Source organism: Sarcophilus harrisii, chromosome 5, assembly GCF_902635505.1.
Source record: "Sarcophilus harrisii chromosome 5, mSarHar1.11, whole genome shotgun sequence".
Lineage (NCBI taxonomy): Eukaryota > Metazoa > Chordata > Mammalia > Dasyuromorphia > Dasyuridae > Sarcophilus > Sarcophilus harrisii.
In genome coordinates this window covers 183,796,436-183,817,604 of record NC_045430.1, presented here as the reverse complement: position 1 = coordinate 183,817,604, position 21,169 = coordinate 183,796,436, and the positions used below count along the sequence as shown (strand labels likewise).

At 40.7% G+C, this 21,169-nt stretch overlaps 1 protein-coding gene across 1 annotated transcript in view; it reads left to right on the top strand.

The window, feature by feature from the left end:
- Nucleotides 1-21,169, top strand: part of LOC100924847 (solute carrier family 23 member 1) — a 37,185-nt gene that overhangs the window by 14,406 nt on the left and 1,610 nt on the right. Inside the window, exons 4-11 of the mRNA XM_012551052.3 lie at nt 6,940-7,099; nt 8,817-8,998; nt 12,890-13,010; nt 14,273-14,429; nt 15,890-16,143; nt 20,012-20,176; nt 20,724-20,832; nt 20,961-21,056. Of these exons, the coding sequence (XP_012406506.2) occupies nt 6,940-7,099; nt 8,817-8,998; nt 12,890-13,010; nt 14,273-14,429; nt 15,890-16,143; nt 20,012-20,176; nt 20,724-20,832; nt 20,961-21,056 (1,244 nt within the window). The remainder of the gene's footprint in view (nt 1-6,939; nt 7,100-8,816; nt 8,999-12,889; nt 13,011-14,272; nt 14,430-15,889; nt 16,144-20,011; nt 20,177-20,723; nt 20,833-20,960; nt 21,057-21,169) is intronic.

Below are 21,169 nucleotides of genomic sequence, written 5' to 3'. Positions count from 1 at the left end.
AAAGACTTCCACAGCTGTTTCTAGCAGAGAAGTGGAGAAATTTGAGGACCCAAAACTGGCTTCTGCAGTTTCCTCCATATATCTGGGGCAGATTGTTTAATATTAGCATCTCCCCAGGAAAGATCAAGGAGGGCATTGACCTTGGACCCCTCAAAAAGCTGGGTGGGCTCCTCAGAGTAATGGCCAGATTTCTCCTCAGTCTGGGAGAGATTTGACATTGAAAGAGGCACCTCTGCTCTCAGTGTCTCTCCCTGAGAGTCTGCTGCTTCTCTCAGGGGACAGAGATTAGAAGGGTTGACTGAATCCTGAGTATCCTGAGGAGAAAAAGAGGTTCCACTCCTTGTATCAAAGGGATTGAGGAGTGGGGGCTGGGCAGTTTCAGGATCTGGTTCAGGTGAGGGAGATAAAGTTAAAGAAATATTGTGGGACATAAGATCCTGTTCTGGAAGGGATTCAGAAATTTCCTGATAAGGACTGCAAAGGGATGCAGAGGAGGGATCCTGTGTCCCTAGAGGAGCAGGAAGGAGGGAGTTTGATTTCACTCTAACACATTTAAGCAGCATCCTGCAGTGCTGTTTTAATTTAAGCTTTTTAGTTTTGAGATCTTTTAAGCCAAATTTGTCTGTTTTTTTTAGGAGACTGCCTAAGGAAGAATCCTTTGGGATACAGATAGATTGTCCCATTTTGCCACAAGCCTTAGATTTTCTATATCTATATAGCACCTCATCCTTCTCTTAGGCGTTCCCAGAAAGGGAGAGATGACAAAATGTTCCCTGAGTAAGGGACTTCCGTTAGAAAATGCAGGAATTCCCAGTTCAGGCGTCCCTGAGAGAATTCTGCTTGAGTGTAGAGCTCCCAGTGACCCAGATTTTCCTGAGAATTTGGGTGTTTTAGCTATAGAAGAGACAGCTACCAAAAAAAAGGTTTACCTCCTCAGCCAGATTCTCAGGGATCTCCACACTGGGCCACCAAATGATGAAGTGTGAGAATTGAGGGCAAGAGATGCCCTCTGGTCAATTTTGCAGATTCCTTGCAAAAGAACTCGCAAACCCAAAGTTTGTGGCAAGAAAATTTTGTGTCAAAAGACAGCTTTCTTAGCAAGCAAACTCCTGATTAGGAATTTAGCAATGATGGGTTTACACTGAGGAAAATATCTTCCTCAGTGGGCTAAGTCCAGAAGGACATTTAGCAAAGATTGGGGTTTCAGAGTCATCTTTTATTAGCCTTCTGAGGTCTGGGGCTTCTTTGATCTTAGAGGGAGGGGGCCATCTCTGGATGAATCTGAGAGACTGATTTTCAATTCAATTCAATTCAAAATTGAATATGATTACGTATCTTGAATGGGTGGAACCCCTCCCAGAGGCTGGGAGGGTTTGAGAGTCAGGAGCACCTAACCTTGTGACCCCAAGTAAACCATCCACCTTCTTTAGGCTTCATTTTCCTTAAATATAAAATGTGAAAAGAGGGAGAATTGAGATGACTATTAAAATTTTTTCAGCTCAAATATTTCTTGAATTATGATTCCTGAACAGACAACCTATGATATGGTATCATCTGCCAGTGTACAGACCAGAATCAGATATATAGATATTGGAGAATGAGAGTGTTGAAGGGGAAGACACCCCAACAAGGTTAGGGTCCCCTGGCCAGTGCCATGGGTTTGGTGAAAGAATTTACACATTCAGTTTGTCTCCAAATTAAGGGACGAAGATTTATTATAATTGTGATGCCAATTGAAGTGGGTTAAAGTTCCAAGGGAATCTAGCAAAGACCCCAAAATAAGAAGATATTTGGGCTAATTTCCAAGGGAATTTGTCAAAGAGTCAGAATCAAGAAGATAATTTTACAGGAAAGAAAAACAAAGATTAAGTTACTATTATGGCTTAGAGGTACAATTGAGGAGTGGTAGGGGTGGGGTAATTCCTACCAATGAGTTCTACAGCTTCCTGACCAGCAGATTGACCCGCATTGTTTGGGGCACTCCCAAGGCTGGGTAGCCTTCGGTTTCTCAGGAACTGCTACTTTCTCATGTCTCATCGAGGCGGGTCAAAGAAATTAATGCCCACATTGATAATGACAATTGACACACACGGAGCCAGAGCTGGCTCAGTGTTTGGAAATCTCCAAGGCAAAGTGTGGGAGGGGAGAGGGATTATTAGACTGATGACCAAACTGAAGGTCTCCAGAGCCCTTTGCTGCCCTTATTATTGTTTGCCCATGAAACCTGGGCAGTGTACCCGCACTGGGCCAGGAAATGGAATCGCTTCCATCTGAGTTGTCTTAGGAAGGTTCTGAAGGTCCCCTGGTAGGATGAGGTACCAGACACTGAGGTCCTTTCTCAAACTCAGGCGCCAAGTGTTCCACCTCAGGAGGGTGACCACGTTGCTCAGATGTACGCTCGCCAAAGAGATGATTTTATGAAGAATTCACACAGGGCAAGCGCTCACAAGGTGGTCGGAAAAGGGGATACAAGGACAGTCTCAAGGTCCCCCTTAGGAAGAGTGATGGGGGAGACGCCGGCACAGGGCTGCTCGGCCCGGCGGCCCCCATCAGAGAAGGCGCACAGTTAGAGACGCCATCCTGGGGGTTCATGGGGACCGTTTGTGTCCGACCTGTTGGCAGAATCCTCTGAGCTCCCGTCGCTCTGATCAGCCCCCGTTAGACACTAACTCAACTCTACCACAGGGATGTCATTTTGGTCCTTTTTGAGAATAATAATCAACCCTCCAGGAAAGTTCCTAAGGATGGAATAGAGAGCAACCTTTCTGTGGGGCAGGAATATCCCTCTGCCCCAGCCCTTCCTTTATCTGCTCACTGATCTCTGAAATTTTTAGAGGGTGTGGGGAGGGGAGAGGGCCTTTCCTTTCATAATAAGATTGGACTTAAAACATTGTAAGTGAGGTAACGCGGTTGAAGGAAATGTATTCTCAATAATAAAATCCTCTCCTGAGACCAGATTTTGATGTGTTTGGGTGTGTGGTTGGGAGTTACTGTGAGGGCATTTTTTCCGGGTCTGGCTAAGGAAGCCAGCCCCAAACAAGCCTGGTTTGTTGCCTCTTACCTGAGAGCTGTCAGAATTTTGAAACTCCCGAGATGAGATTTATAACATGACATGTGGGATTTTGTTTTTGATGGCCTTTGTGGGAGTTTGATGAGTCATTCTAATTTCCAGTCCCACCATCACCAGCAGCACCCATTCTTGAGACATAGTGACTGCCACGTTAATGAGGGTCCACAGTAGAACTGAAGTCACATCTCATGTTCACTGATCCCACTAAAGATCAGGAGAGTGATCACACAAAAATGGGCGCTATGATTGACTGAAGGAGTGGCAGTGTGCATCCAGGTCTGAGAGAGCACCTGAGTATCAGAAGTGATTAGTTATCCTGACGAGGATGTTTTCCTGTTGTTGCTGGGACATCTGTGACAGGCTGATCCCCGAGAGTCTGTGCTGGAAGATGTTTAACAGGTGGAGAATCGAAGGAGGTTTAATGTCATTGGAGTATTTAGTAATACAAGTGAGATTGATTAGATATTGGTGAAATCATGTAATTGCTGAGTGATTACTAATGTTAGAAATTTGTGGGTGTATATGAATATATCATTGGCTATGAATCCCTGTAGTTTTGGGTTTGGGGGAGAGTTGAGGATTAAAATAGAAGGGGGTTGGTAAATCAGCTGGTGAAGTTGATTGGTGAGATGACCCCATAACAGAACCCAATGCCTGCTCCAGAAAATGGTCCCAGGATCTGAAGACAGTGCTGACAGAGCTACTTAATAGATGCTGTGTCCAAATGACACAAGTTTGAGTCACAAAGTCAGTGTCAGAATGTGAATGAATCTGGGCAGATCGGGTATAATTTCATCCCATCCCACTCCACTTTGAGTAGGAAGCCTAGTGCTCAATAAGAGACTAGTTATCATTGTTCTGATCCCTAACATTCTCTCCCTTTCTCTCCCTTTTCCTCTCTCCTCCTCCTCTTCTGCTTCCTTCTTTCTCTCTTTTCTTTCCTACTGAGAATCTATCATTGGTCTTGCAATAGTAATTGGTTATTGCATTAATCAGAGTTCTCAAGTCTGTCAAAGTTGTTTTTCCTTATGTTACTGTTGCAGAATTTTTTTTCCTGTTTCTGCTCACTTCACTCTGAATCAGTTTACACAAGTCTGGCCAGCTTTCCCCAAAACTGTCCATTTCATCGTTACTTATCGTGCAATGATATTCAATTACATTAATAAATCATAATTTGTGTTTCACCTGAGGCCAAGCAGAGTAGGGAGCAGAATGGTCTACTATATTCTGACTCGTTCTTTTAAAAAAATCTTACTTGGAGTTACAGGTACCCCCTTAATATTTAATTATTTGTGATGACAAAAAAAAGCCATTTTTAAAAATCTACATCTGGGTCAAATACTTTCTTTGTTCTCTCTGGGACTGTTGGTTCCTCTATTCCCAATTTATAGTTGGTGAATTGCCAAAATTAAAATTGCTCAGTCTCCATTAAAACTTGACTGTGTTGGAGAATGGTGGTGATAAAGAGTTCTTGAAGGCTTTGTTAGCAAAACACAAACTGTGGCAGGTTTTACTGTAGATTCTTTTTTTGTCCATAAAAATGCATTCAACCATTTAGGAAGCAGTGGAGGGGTTTCTATCTGAATTGGTGGAGAGAGTGAAATCATAGATTTTTGAAAGGACTAGAACAAAGTACCCCTGGAATAAACATCTCCTTTCTCTGTGTTCAGTGGGATTTTCACTCAGACACAGGTTCAGCCAGGGTCCAACTGAGAGATTGGTGTAGGTCCCCTGATCCTTGGCCTTCGCATCATCCTAGACCATACCCTCATTAGACAATATCTTTTCCCCTGAATCTTTCCCCACCCTGCCTGCTCTTAAGTATGGAATATTTGCTTTTCTGTCCACTTTTTTAGCCAGTGTTTCAATCAATATGGACTTTATCAAACTAGAACAAATCTAAAAGAGGGTGACCATACTTGTGAGAGATCTGAAAACCAACACATAAGAGGAGTGCTTGAGGAAAAAGGAGATATCTTAAAAGCTGTCATAGAGAAGACTAGGCTTGTCTTGCATAATTCTGGCGCAGAACTAGGACTATAGATGGAAGTATGTTATAAATTATAGTTACATAATGTTATGTTTTAAATATAAATAAGAATTTAAAAAAATAGCTGCACCACAATAGAATAGATTGTCTTGTGGGATAATAACACTGTCATTGAATGTATTTAGTAGAGGTAGAAAATTATCTGTTGGAGTAGAAATTCATTTTTTGGTTCAGGGAAGGGAAGAAGAAAGGAACAAATATTTATTATATTTATTAAGCACCTAAAATGTACATAGCATCTGTTGGGAGTAAGAATTCATATTTTAGATAGGAGAAGGGAAGAAGAAAGGAACAAATATTTATTGTGTTTATTAAGTATCTACAATGTATGAGGCACTGTTCTAAGCACTTTATAAATATTATTTCATTTGATCCTCATAACAACCTTGGGAAGTAGGTACTACTATTTTCTCATTTTATCTGAGATTGAATTTAAACTGAGGGATTCTTGACTTCAGGCCCAGTTTTGTCCACTGTACCACCTGCCAACTCTAAAAAGTAATGTTTCTCCCTGGAACACAAATATAAACTTATTACTAATTCAACTGTAAGCAGCATTCTTTCTCCAACACATAATGGGCACTAAATAAATGCTTGCTCCCTTCCTTTCACTAGTGTTGTTTCTTAGCTGAAGCATCTCTCAGATCTGTGGCTCGTTTCTGTTTTATTCTACCTCCATTACTGCTATTCCCATATGATTTCACTTCCAATTTCTCCACTAAGCTGTTACTGCTATGTTTGGAGCTGTGTTTAGCTGCTGAAACTTCTTCCTCAAAAGAAGTATTGTTATTTTCTAACATCTTTTCAGCTCTTTTGTTAGTCAGACCCATAGCCAGCTATGCCAAGCTCAGAAAAAAGAGATCTTTTTTTCCCCAATGACCTCCTACTCCATACCCTTCTTTAGGATTCCCTTTGCTACTTTAATATTTACATTAGGATAAAAAAATGCTTTTCAACTTCATCATGATCCTGGCAGAAACTTTAACAAAATCTTAAGGAGAGCCTTAGCAACTCCTGTGAGACAGGGCAGAGTTAGCAGCTTTCTTCCTTTTTTGCCATCAGTGTTCAATTACCATGTTCAAGTTGTTATCTCCTTATAATTACAAGGTTCGTTCTTATCCATTATTTCATTTGATCCTGACAATTCTGAAAGATAGCTAGTGCAAGTATAATTACCCCCATGATACATATAAGGAAATTAAAGCTCAGAATGAATTAAAAATAAAAGAAAGATTAAATGATTTGTCCAGAGTCATTCTGCTAATAACTGGCAAACCCAAAACTTAAGGAGCAATGGATTTAGGAACAGATTGAGTATGTTCAAGAACACAGATTTTTGACTCAATAGAAGGAAAAACTTTCTAACAAACCCAACTGTCCAAAATACAAAAAGACAGAGTTGGAAAGTAGATTTTAAGGCTCTGGAGTTCTTCAATGGAGGTTATATGAGTGTTTGTTGGAATGCTGTCAAGAGGACTAGATAACTAGACTGGATAATTTTTGAGGTTCATCCAAGTCTGAGAGTCTGTTACCTGAACTCAACTCTGTAAGGTCAGTGTTTTTTTTTTTTTCTACTCACTAGGCTTGGGCATTAGGATCAAGGGATCAGGCCAGAGTGTTTTGATAAAGAAAATTACAGGGAAATATTAAAACTTAGTTCACATAGTAGATACTTAACAATTTTTTGGTTGAATTGGATTAAATGAGAATCCCAAGACCAATCCTCAAAATAATCATCATGCCATTCACAGATGGGGTTCTTTCCTAGCTAAACCAGAAGATATGATTAAATAACCCCATTGTTATCCTCTTATTCTAGGTTGCCTATTCTCCAGGGTGGGACATTCGCCTTTTTAACCCCATCCTTAGCGATGCTCTCTCTTCCCGCATGGAAATGCCCTGAATGGACTCTCAATGCCACACAGGTGAACGTCAGCTCTCCGGAATTCATTGAAGAATGGCAGAAAAGGATTCGAGAGGTAATCATTCTGGAGAGAAAGGGCTGAGTGTTGGCCCTGGGGAATGTTGGTGATTGTAGAGCTAAAACAAGAAGAAAAGGGCTGCCAGAGAGACCATCGAAATAGAAATTTCATACAGAATATTTTGAAAACTTTTTTACTTTTCATCTAAGTGGTTCAAAAAATTAGCATACTTGTCCTCAGGGATTCTTCTGGCCAATCCAGAGAAATAGATTGAAACAGGTGGGAATGTTGTAGTTTTATAAAGATTTATCAATTCAATGTTGCACAGTCACATCTATGTGTGCAAATCATGTGTAGTAAATTCCAAGCTCCTAAGTAAAATTTTCCAAGTCTCTTTTGGCTTATTATACCAAGAAGCACTAACCATTCACTTACAAGGACTCCAAGTGCTGCTGAGGATTCTTGGAGAGTAGCTACATTTAGACTGATAGCTCTTGTATAGCTGTACCTGATATATATGTAAATATATATATAAAATGCTATGTAAAAATTTATAAAAATTTGGCAGTGTACAAATAGGTCTATCTTTTTGTAAGGGTCTTGCCCCAGTGCAGGAAACTATCTGGAGAGCTATTCAAAGCCATTTTAGGACATTAAGTATGAACAAAAATAAAAGACAGAAGAAAGATGTTATGGGGGACATGCAAGAGAAAACCCATTTGTTCTTCCCCCCTTCCTCCAAAAATCCAACAAATTCTCAGTCTTCTGGAGACAGTTCAGACAGTTTAATGAGCTTCTTCTAACAATAACTGGAGGCCAAATGGCTGATCTAATGCTGGAGTTTCTTCATCCAAGAGTTCCCTCTCGAGTGAAGTTACAGGGTTTAGTCCTTATGCATTTATCTGCTACATCAATAAAGCACATTGTGTGCCCTCAAATAAAAGCTCCTGAAATTGATGATGGTGTGAGCTGCTTCCCCGTGATGCTTTCACTGGGCCAAGCAAAGGTAAGAATTTAGCACAGTGTCTTGTTCATAGTAGGTAATTAGTAATTTTTTGGTTGAATTGGTTTGGATGATAATCCTAATAGCTGTCATTTAGATCACATTTTAAAGTTTGCAAAGTGTTATATACAAAATTTATAGGACAGTCCTATTAGGTAGACAGTTAGAGGTATTATTACAACTACATTTCACAAATGAAAAAACACAAATATAAAGTAATAAGTGCTATGGTCAGATAATCAATGGCAGGGGTAAGATTTAAGCCCAGATATTGTAACCGGCAAATCCAAATCTTCAACTAAACTGCTTCTCCCCTGAACCAGATTGAACTGTGCCATTGCTCAGGTATTATGATATCTCTTTAAGAAGTTAGAATCCTGACTGTTCAGAGGTCATGTAATTAGATTTGTTCAGTATTATAATGAATCAGACAAACTACACCATTAAGGAAACAAGATCACGTACCTGCCATCCACTAAATCAAAAAATTCTGCCGTCTAATTTTTTTTTTTATATATCTGGACTCAATGGAATTGCTCGTATTCAATTTAATTGAGCCACATTGTCTCTTCTTGGTGGTGACCTTCCACCAGTTCTTTAAATTTCAAACTTTTCCCACTGACATTCTGAGACATCCTTGATCTAGATATTGCTGATTTACTGGCTTAAGAAGTAGAATTTGTAGTGTGGATTGGTGGCCTGGGGCTGGGCTAGAACATTCAATCCTGATATTAATCCAAGAAATATAAAAGTATAGCTCTTCTTTTTCAGTTACAGGGTGCCATCATGGTGGCTTCCTGTGTCCAGATCATTGTGGGATTCTCTGGCCTCATTGGCTTCCTGATGCGATTCATTGGCCCCCTGACCATTGCCCCAACCATCTCCCTTGTGGCTTTGCCTCTTTTTGACTCTGCAGGGACTGATGCTGGGATCCACTGGGGCATCTCTGCTATGTAAGTGTTCCCTGGGGAAACCAGCTCCTTTCAGGATGAGCCTGGAATCTTATCTACCGAGAAAATCAACTTGTGGTCAGTAGTCACTGTAGTTCATTTATGCTCTGACTTAAACTGATAATTGATGGAATCACAGAATTTCAAAGTTGGAAAGGAGTCCAGTGGTCAATCCAGCGCAATTCATACTTAAAAAAGGTACCCTCTGCAGTGTACCTGATGAGTCTCCCTAGCCTGTGCTTGGAGATCATGAGAAGAGAGATAGGGAGGGAGAGGACTTCCTTAATTATTAGAAAGCATTTCCTTAGGTCAGACCTAAATTTGTCTTTCCAAATTCTTCCCTTGTGATTTTAGTTCTGCCCTGTGGGATCAATGAAGTCATGTCTAATCCCTCTTCCCTGGGGGGAAGCTTGAATTCTGATGTATACAGCAAGGAGAGTTTGCCTATAACCAGAAAGACATATCCTATGAGTGACTTTTCCATCAGTGGAGAAAGCATTGAATATGTCATGGCCACATACTCTCACCTATCTCCTTTGTCACTTTCTTATAAGACATCTCATTTACAAGACATCTCATCAGAGTGAGAGGAAAAGCATAACCACTATAGACACTGGGCTCATTGACCTTGACCCTATTAGCATCCTGTTATAACTAGCAGAGCTAATCACTATTAGTAACACACATCCCCCATTATCTCCTTCACTCTAGTCTCTGATAAAGAGATGGCCCTTCTGCTTATGAAGGCCATCTCCTCAACAGATACCCTTCGTGCCCTTATTTCCCTCTTCTACAGCATCTTGCCCACCACCACCACAGTCTTTATCTCCTCTCTAATCTTCCATCCCTCCTTATTTACTATTTCCTTCCTGCTGCCTTCATTCTCCTTCATTCTTAAAAAACAAAATGAACTTCAAACCTCTCAATTGATACTTCCAGCCCCATCCTATAGATCTTCTGCCTTTCTCAGCTAAATTTAAAAAGTCATCTGCACTTGGAGCCTCCCTTTCTGAAATCAAATTCTCTTCTAAACCACCTGATTTCTCAGCTCCTTGTGAAACAGAAATTGCTCTTCAGTTACCAGGGCTTTCTTTATGGTCAAATGCAATAACATTTTCTCAATCCTCATCCTCCCTGCCCTGTCTAGCATTAGTCACTGTCGAACATCTTGTCATTTATATACTCTCTCCCTGAGTTTTTGTGATACTTGATTGTTTATTCTAATTCTCCTTTGCTGATCTTCATCTATATCATGTTGACATGTTTTCTTTTCTTTTTGTGATCTCTTCCCTCAGTGATCTCATCAGTTCCCATAAGTTAACATGCAATCTTTAAGCAAATGATTCCCAGATCTGTATATTTAATCCGAGTCTCTCTTCTGAGGTCTACTCCCAAATTATCAACCATCTATTTGATATTTAAAAGTGGATATTCCACAGACATGTCAAACTCAACATGCTAAAACAGAGCTCCTTATTCTCCACCCTACACACATTCCATTCACCCGTTTTCCATTTTTATCTATTATTGTCAATGGCCCCACCCTCCTTCCCAGTCACCCAGGCTCCAGATAGCATTGTCATCCCCAGCTCCTCACTCTGGCTTATCCCACAAATCCAGTTATTGTCGAATCTTGTCATTTCTGCCATCACAAAAGCTCTTATGTACAGCCATAACCTTAGCACAGGCCCTCATCACTTTATACCTGGACTTCTAATTGGGCTTCCTGCCTCAAGTCTCTCCTCATTCAATCAACCAACCAACATGCCTTTGTGTCGATCACAGCTGCTTCAGATGGAAATATAATAAAAGAGGCAAAACCTTCACATTTCCACACAGCTACCAAAGTGATTTTTCCTAAATTGCAGTCTGATCTTATTTGTTGCTCCCTCCTCAGCAAACTTCAGGGTTTCCCTGTTACCTCTAACATCAACATATGGCATTTAAAGCTCTTTACAATCTCCTCCCTTGCTTTTCTTCAATGTTTTCTTATATATTACTATTCTCGGTGTCTGTCATGCTTCTGCCATGCTGACCTAATTGCTGTTGCACATGGTGCTAAATCTCCCATTTCCCTGCTTGAAATGCTTGAAATATTCTTCCTAATGTTTGTTTTTTTAATCCCTGGCTTCCTTTTAGATCCAACTCAAAAGCTCCCCTCCCCCCTTTTCTTCACTTATTAAAGACAACTTTATTGTTTAAGTCAATGAAAGAATAAATAAAATGATATGAACATTTTAAGTTATAGGTTATAATAATCATAGAAGTTGATCTCTAACATCCATTCTAGCTTTCAAACCTCTATGATTTCAAGTAGTATTTGAATGCTGCCAGGATAAATCAGGTAAATGATGTCTTATCATAGAACATTTCTTTCTTTTTTTTCACTTAATAGTATTTTTTTCCAATTACATGTAAAGATAGTTTTCAATATTCATTTTTGTAAATTTGAATTCCATTTTTTTCTCCCTTTCTCCTTTCCTTCCTCCCTCCCCAAGACAGCAAGCAATCTGATATAGGCTATACACATACAATCATTAATCATATTTCCATATTATGTTGTAAAAAGAAGAATAAGAACAAAAGGGAGAAACAATGAGAAATAAAAAACAATTAAAAAAATAATATGTTTTGATTTGCATTCAGACTCCATAGTTCTTTCTCTGAACCAGATAGCATTTTCCATCACAAGACTTTTGGAATTGTCTTGGATCCCTGTATTGCTGAAAAGAACAAAGTCTATCATAGTTGCTCATCCCATGGTGTTGCTGTTACTGTGTACAATGATCTCCTTGTTCTATTAAGAGCCACTTCTTATATTTTAACTGCCTTTCCTTTAATTGCCAATACCTTCCTCTCTATAACTGCCTTCAATATATTTTGTACATATTTTAATGGACAGATTAATGTGCAGTCATCTCCCCCATTAGAACGTAAGCTCCTTGAGGACAAAAACTGTTTTTGCATTTTTTGCACTCCCAGCACTTAGCATATGGCAATAAATATTTATTGATTTATTAATTTTTCTTTTCACACATTCTTAGGATTAGAGTTGGGTGGAAATTTGAGGGCCATTGAGAATCTAACCTCATTTTACGTAAACTGAGTCGTAGAAAAGTCATATAGACGGGAAGTGGGAGAATTGGAATTCTAATCCATGTTTTCTGACTTTAATTCTACTACTTCTACTCTTCATGGAAGAGATGAGCCTTTAGTTGGGTCATGAATGAAATGAGGAATTTTAATATATGGAGATGAGAGAAAGCAAAGGTTTAACAACCATGAGAAATAGCACAAAAATAGAGAGGACAATATGAAAACTGAGGATGAAGCATAATTATTTTGACCAAGATATAAAGGACCTCAAGTCAGGATTGGAGCAGGAACTTCTTTGGTATATGGAAATCCTGGCACCAGTTCCTCCACCAATGCAGGTTGGCACCTTCTCTATAATTTACAGTCTTAAAAAGTTGCTGAGAGTATTGAGAGCAATGGAGAGACTTAGGGCTTCACTCCAGTTCTTCCTGATTCTGGGATCAGTTTTGAAAACAGAATGAAAATGACCTAGAATGATCACTTGGAGCCAGACTGAAGGAGCCTTAGTTACCAGGGGTCTGCCGTCTTTTATTGGGTAGATGATGGGGAGCCATTGAAGATTTTTGGATAGAGGAATGATATGGTCAGGGTAGTACCTTAGGAAATTTACTCTTGGAAATAGTGTTAAGGATGCTATGGAAAAGTCAGAAATCACTTAGGAGGTTTCACCAGTAATCTAGATGGGAAGAAAGAGGGAGTTGTAGTGGAAGGGAAAGGAGCAGCGGATATTCTTAGGAAGATCTGAAATCTCTTCATGATAAAGAACAATAATTCAGGTTTACTTTCTTTTCATTCCAGGACCATCTTCCTCATTGTACTGTTTTCTCAGTACCTGAAAAACATCCCTGTGCCAGTACCTGCTTATGGGCAAGTCAAGAAGTGCCATGTTTCTAAGCTCTACCTGTTTCAGATCTTCCCAGTAAGCTATATTTTTGAGTTCTTAAAAATTTGTTGATTCTTTTTTGTTTTGACATCCTTGTCATTTCCAAATATGCCCCATCCCCTTCTCTACATAGTGAGCCTTTCCCTAGAACAAAGAAGAAACCTCGTCAATCAACCCAGAATCAGTGTAGCTAATCTAAAGGGAAGCTATGTAGTATAATGAATAGAGTCCTGGACATGGAGTTGGGAAGACCTAAATTCAACCTCAGATATTAGCTTGGGATCCTAGGCAAGTTGCTTAATTCTATTTGCCTCAGTTTCCTCATCTGTAAAATAAGCTGGAGAAGGAAATGGCAAACACTCCAGTATCTTTACCAAAAAAACAAAAACAAAAACAAAAAACAACAACAACAAAAAACAACCCTTCATTGAGGATACAAAGATTTGGACACAACTGAACAACAAAAATATCTTCAGAATCTAAACTAAGGCTGTAAACGTAAACCAACATTTCATGTCAATAATTCCTTATCTTCCCAAGGAAAGGAGAAAAATGTATCTCTTTACCCCATCTTAGGTCCCAAGCTTGGTCATTATAATTACATAGCTTTCAAGGTTCTTTTTTTTTTTTTTTAAACTTACACAGCTGTAGAGGTTTCTATTACTTTCTTGGTTCTGCTTAATTTACTCTTAAGTTGTTGATAATTTTAGGAACTCTTTTCTCCCCTTCAAAAAAAAAAAAAAAGATTCATGGGAGTTCACTCTTAGCCTTTTCTTCTGGCTCTTTTTAATCACAGTTGCAGAAAGGCAATCTATCTAGGTCATGATTTTTTGACCTGGAGTGCATACTTTTTAAAAATATATTTTACATGTATCTAAATCGTCTTCCTTTGTAATTCTGTGCATTTTATTTTATGCACCCTAGAGACATCCTTCTGAGATGGGGTCCATAGGTTTTACCAGGCTGCCAAAGGAAACTGCCAAAATTAAGTGATCAAGGTCACATAGCGAAGAAGGGAGCAAAGTTTAAGGCTAGAGCCAAGACTTCTTACCTATTGCTCTTTTTCCTTTCTACTATTTTTATAAATTTTGTCTCTGGCCAATCTGTATTCTATTCTTTATCTTTCATATTCTTATTTGTGAAATGACAGATTTCCACTTGTTCAAAATAATTTCTGTTCAAGCATAGTTCCTTAGTCCCCTCTTCCTTTTCCTCACCCTTTCTGAGAGGCAGGCAGCTGTGGTTAAAATTAGGGAAGTTTGCATGGAATGATGGAACTGTTTCTTTTTTTTGGACAGGTGCTACTGGGGCTCTCCATTTCTTGGGTCATCTCCTTTGTGCTTACTGTCACCAATGTCTTCCCCTCGGCCCCTTCAGCATATGGTTATTTGGCCCGTACAGACATCAAAGGCAGTGTTTTGTCCCAGGCCCCTTGGTTCCGCATCCCTTACCCAGGTATGGTCAGTGCCCAGTAGGAATTCTCAGGTGTGAGGAGAAACAGTATTCAAAAAACAAATATCTAAGCAGGAGTCCCCAAACTTTTAAAATAGGTGCCAGTTCACTGTCCCTCAGACTGTTGGAGGGCCGGACTATAGTAAAAACAAAAACTTTGTTTTGTGGGCCTTTAAATAAAGAAACTTCATAGCCCTGGGTGAGGAGGATAATTATCCTCAGCTGCTGCATCTCGCCCTCAGGCCGTAGTTTGAGGACCCCTGAAAGGGAATAGAATGGACCTTGCTCCATTGGATGCACTGTGTTCCCAAATACCATGTTAACATCAATCTGGCCTTAGAAGCATGAGACCAAAAGGGACATAAGGGGGGAGTAGGGGATATGAGACTATGAGGGTAGGCACTTATGAGAGGCAGGATGGGAGACAGAGTAAGGGCTCTTCCAGAGAACTCTGAGAAGAACCAGGGTGTCCCAAAAGACTCTAGACCAAACTAGAATCAAGGTTCCCTTTGGAGTGAATTTGACACTGTATTTCTTTGGAATCCGAGTCTGTTGAGAGAATTGTCTCCAAGTAACAATTCCTTAGACTCTCAAGATTTCAAATCGGGTACCCTTTGCCCTGCTCCAGGCGATCCCACTGAAGAGTCTGTACTTCCCTTATTTAGTCAGAACCAGACAACTCTTGGGGCTATAAGGACTAAATGGGAAGGAAAGATAATCATCTCTTTATCTGACTCCCTCCTTATCCCCAGGAGAAAATAATGGCGTAGCACTATTTCCTCTAGTACACTTTTTATCTCAAGTGAGGTTGGTCTAGGAACAGGATTGTGTATTGTGGCTATTCTGCCATAACCCTGGGTCCTTGCTGCGTATGGGAAGGTGGCCCAGAGATCTGCCTGGGCTTTTTAGTTTATGACAACAAGGCCAGTCCCAGGTAAGAACTTCTCAGATTCTTTCCCTCTGCTCTTAAATACCCTAAGGCTATCCCCAAGAAGGACCTGACTTCTGGTACTTTCTATCCCTATGATGGCTGACCATTAGCTTTCCCTTCCAACAACCAGAACTCTGTTGAGTTCAACAGGACCTTTGGGATATGAGTTCTTGTCACAGAAGGATTATGATAAGCATTCACATCTCAAAGGTCCTGTTGAGTTGATGATGGTTGTACAAGCTCAGTCCATAGAGCATTTGTGGAAGACTTTGATTTTTCCAAGAAATGCCCAGGATCTAATTTTATTCCTGTGCCCCAAATATTATTAGGCTATTGTTTAGCTAGAATGTCTGCTGGGCTTTGAATATATGTGTCTTACTCCCAGTCCAATGTTCTATCTACTTTGTGTGGTTCACAAACATATCTGCCTCCCAGACTATCAACACCTGTGGGTGGAGGGAAGAGGTAGAGATGAGTTTAATTTTGGGTAAATGTCCCTGAAATTAACTGCCTCTCTGTCTTTCTTTTCTAGGGCAATGGGGACTTCCCACCATCAGCTTGGCTGGAGTGTTTGGTATCATCGCTGGGGTCATCTCCTCCATGGTGGAATCGGTGGGGGATTATCACGCCTGCGCCCGGCTGGTAGGGGCCCCGCCCCCTCCGAAACATGCCATCAATCGGGGCATCGGCATCGAGGGCATTGGCTGCCTGCTGGCAGGAGCATGGGGCACTGGGAACGGCACCACCTCTTACAGCGAGAACGTTGGTGCCCTGGGCATCACCAGGGTAAGGCTTACCCTGCTAACATTCGGCCAGCTAGTGCAAAGTTCTGGGACACAGACCAGGGGATTCTTACTGACAAATGACGGGATGATAGGATCCATGTTAACCTTGAGACCATACAATCTATTCTTCTTCTTTTAAAGATAAGCACGCTGAGATCCGGAGAGTATATGAAGTGCCTACTGTGTGCCAGGCACTGTACTATGCACTTTACAAATGTTGTTTTGTTTGAGCTTTACAACAACTTTGGGAGATACTCTATTATTTTCTCTATTTTACAGTCGAAGAAACCGAGTCAGACAGGATTACCCTGTTGTGACCCATTTAAAAGAGAAAGATAAGATAATGAGGTGGTCTTAGAGTTGTCCAGAGTGAATATAAACAATCCTTAGATGCCAAATGAGTTAAGAACAGATGATTCCTGGCAGGATCAGCCACACACCCACTCTGTGCCAAACACTGTGCTAAATTTGGGGATTACAAATATAAGTAGGGAAAGCTACAGACAGCAGGTAAAAGGAAACTGTAAAAGGGAGGGAAGACAAAGGGGAGATGGTCAGAGAAAAGCCTGAGAGTGGACTAGAAAGCTCTGACAGCTGCTGACCTGGGCTTCCTCCTTAAATGGAAGCTCTTGGAGGAGCTGTCCAAATCAGAGGAAGAGGCCATAGTGGAGAGGGTACTACCAATATGCCCATTTCAGGGCTGGAGTGAACTTCAAAATAAAGGACGAAGGCATCTAGAGGAAATCCTGTTACAGCCTAGAGGGGAATGATGATAATCTTCACTGCCTGTGGAGGTCCACAATCAACAGATTTAGCCCATCATTATCTGGAAACAATATTATAAGTATTCACAACAACTCCATTATTTTATGTAGCATGTACTAAAAAAAGTCATTCAGTTGGAAGCTATGTACTACAGGGTATATTGATGAAAAATCCCTCTCAGTCCCAGATTGGTTGGACAGAGCAGGGCCTCTGTCTCTCTGTTTCTCTGTCTGTCTGTTTCTGTCTGTCCATCTCTTTTTTCCCTTCTCCCCACTCCTACTGTCTCCTGGTAACCACAAGCATCCTGAACTCTGCCCTGTCCTTTAAAATATCTTCATTCGACCCTGCCATTTCCTCCCAGTATCATCTATTTCTAAATGCTTTCACTGCCCAAATCCCAAGAAGCTCTTTGCTCTCATTACCTTCATTTTCTTACTCTCCATTCATTTCTCAGTCCTTTCTAATCAGGCCTGGGCCATGGCAGAACTTGATGCTCATGCGATGTGCTTAGCGGCAGTCGGCCTAAGGTGTCAGACTGGCAGGCTTCAGGGGGCCTCAAAACTCCCAGGTGTGGCTTGGAACTAGATTAAAATCTAGCTATACTCATTACCTTCCTGAAAAGGACTACCCCTTAGTCACCATCGGAGATGGGCAAATTAGTGGCTTTTATGCTATAATGGTCCAGAATAGTCATTCTACCTTTCAGAATGCCTGCAAATTCCCCTATATAAAATGGGAAATGTTTAACTACAATAGAGAATAAAAATACCATATAACATAGTTAATGTTAAGCAGGATGTTTGAGTTTGATACCACTGGTCTGGACTATAACCTGCAAACTACAGGACAGGAATTCTTAACTTAGAATCCAGGAACTTGTTTTAAAAATCTTTTTTTGTATTTTATTTTAACATCATTGGTTTTCTTTGAAATTGTAGGTATTTTTTTGCATTTAGAAACATTAATTGTAGAAATTATCCATAAGTTTTCCCAGACTGCCTGAGGGATTCATGTCATAAAAAAAGATTAAAAACCCCTGACCAATGGAGAGTATATGACCATTTCTTTTTCTGAGCTGCATCTATAGGATAGGAATATTATAACACTTTCCCTTTCTAATGACCTCAGAGGTAAAAATAGTGAGATAATGTGTCAAGTCCAAGGTTACACCTCTCCGTCTCTAAGGGCTACCAAGAAAGTCTAATAGTGCTGGAGAGGTTTGGGACCCTGCCCGAGCTAAGGTGTAAGAAGGACAGAAGGAAGGGAAGTGGAAGGAGAATGGAAATGGAAGAAAAAAGGGAAGAAGAGAGGAGACAGAAAAAAGATAAGAGCTGTCTCTAGTATGATAGGATTGAGTGAGGGCCACCCATGATTGTCCCATGATAGATGATAGATAGGTAGATATAGATAGATAGACAGATGATAGATAGATTTGTCAGTACCCTGTGGTTGCTTTATAGTCACAAGTTTCTTAACCCTCAAACCAGGTCCTATGGAGCATCTAATTTTATATATGAAATTTTGCAGGCATTACTTTTTTGGACCTTTGGAGGCACAGTCCACTAATTTGTTCGTCTCCAATGGTGAATAAGAGGTAGTCCTTTTCAGGAAGGGTAATAAATACAGCTAAGACCATTCCGTTTGAAGAAAGGATTACATTCATTTATGTTCTATAGATTCAGAATGGGCCATTAAGGATTTTGTTTAAGGTTAAGGTCTGACTTTTGAGATCAATGTTGAACACAGCTATCATACTCTCTGAATGGTCACTGTCCTTGGAAATTATAGCACAACAGATAGTATGAGTGTATAAATGGATGCTCGGTTTCTGCCCTTCAGGAGCTTATAGTCTCACTGGAAAGACGAGATCAGTGGTCCTCAAACTTTTGTTCTCAATATCTTTATCCTATTAAAAATGATTGAGGATCTATCCAAAGAGTTTTTGTTATTGTGGTTTATAATTATAGATATTGATCACATTAAAAATAAAAACTAATTATGAATTTGCAGACTCTCTGAAAGGATTTCAGAGATTCCCAGGATGCTCTGGACCAGACTTTGAGAACCACTGGACTAGATAGATAGATAGATAGATAGATGATAGAGGATAGATAGATATAGGTAGATAGATTTAGATAGATGATAGATAGATAGATATAGATAGATAGATGATAGATATAGATAGATAGATATAGATAGTTAGATAGATGATAGATATAGATAGATAGATATAGATAGATGATAGATATAGATAGATAGATATAGATAGATAGATAGATATAGATAGATAGATATAGATAGATGATAGATAGATATAGATAGATATAGATAGATAGATGATAGGTAGATAGATATAGATAGATAGATATAGATAGATGATAGATAGATAGATAGATGATAGGTAGATAGATAGATATAGATAGATGATAGGTAGATAGATAGATAGATGATAGGTAGATAGATATAGATAGATGATAGATAGATAGATGATAGGTAGATAGATATAGATAGATAAATGATAGATATCGATAGATGATAGATAGATATAGATAGATGATAGATAGATAAATGATAGATATAGATAGATAGATGATAGATAGGAAGATATAGGCATAGATATAGATATAAATGTAGATTTACCTATAAGCATGGATATAAACACACACATACGTGGAACTGGAAAACCATCCCAGCCTGTGCTGGACAAAGGTTGCGTGGTTAGCAGTGCGCATAAGCATTGAGAGCGTCTGGAACTTGGGACTGACTCAGGGTCGGGCAGCCTCCTCGATGTGGTGCCCATTGATGACCAAGTATTGATCAGGCGCACGCTAGGCAGTGCGCCAGGTGCTGGGAGTGGTCCCAAAGGACAGAAGCGATCTTTGTTCACAGAGCTTACGTTCTAAGGTGAGACAGAAGAGACCTGGCTGGGAGCGGGAGCTCAGGGTCCTCTCCGCCTCGGAGCACGGTTGGGATTCAGGCCTGTCTGCCTCCTCCCCTTTCGCTTTAGCAGAGTTGTGATGGGAGACCCCCGCCTCCCCTAGAAGCCCGACAGGCGCGGGGCTGGTCCCAAGTTCTCTGTTTCTCAGCTCTCCCTTTGACTGCAGGTGGGGAGCAGGATGGTGATCACTGCTGCCGGCTGTGTGCTGCTCCTGATGGGCATATTTGGGAAGATTGGGGCTGCGTTTGCCACCATACCAACCCCTGTGATCGGGGGTATGTTCCTAGTAATGTTTGGAGTTATCACAGCTGTGGGAATTTCCAATCTACAGGTAAAGACAGCTGTTTTTTCAATTCAATTCAACATTTATGAACACCTACTATGTGCAAGGCACTGAGCCTCAGTCTGGAGGCAGTCTTTGCCTTTAAGGATCTAAAGAAACACTTTTCCCCTGGAAATAAATTCACAGGAGTTTGGATTGTTAAATGTTAGGAGGAGGGTTAGGAAAAAGTTCCTCTGACTAGGTCTCAGTGCTCCACCTCTCAAATGACACTGGCCAAATTCGGAATTTCCCTGTCAAAATACTTACTTTTGACTCTCCAGAAAAGTAGCTCTTAGTAGTCCATGTAATGATCATGCTTCCAGATCACATTACCCCGACAGGAACTTGCTTGGGGAGTGCTCTCCATTTCTGCCCCCTTTGCCACCCCCATCCTTTGTCCAGTTATTCCACTTGGTTTCTAATTTGCAGAATCTTCCCAGATCCCCCCCATCCCCTCCCACCTCCCGAGCAATTGTTCAGCGACTGATCAGGAGGCTCCCCCTTGGTGGGAAGAGTCGCTCTGGGAGCTATCTGAAGGGATTCCTTCTTCCTGCAGTATGTGGACATGAACTCTTCCAGAAACCTCTTTGTCTTTGGCTTCTCCATCTACTGTGGGCTGACTGTGCCTAACTGGGTGAACAAGAATCCGGAACTAATCCAGACAGGTGAGGGCCTGATCTCTCCCTAATGTTGTGACCTGGGATGGCAGGGTGGAAGTTGGGGCTCGGAGGGGCTGGGGTGTTGGAAGCTCCCTAGTTCCTCTCTCTTGTTCTTCTCTTCTTGTCCACTGTAGGAATTCCCCAGTTGGATCAAGTGGTCCAGGTCCTGCTCACCACTGGGATGTTCGTGGGTGGATTCTTGGGTTTTATACTTGACAACACTATCCCAGGTAAGGCTGACTCACTTTTGTGTAAGAGCAGGTGTGGATAGGGAGACACTCACAGAATCCCTGCTCTGGCCTCAGTTACCCAAAAGGTAAAAATTGAAATTTGAGCTAGGTAT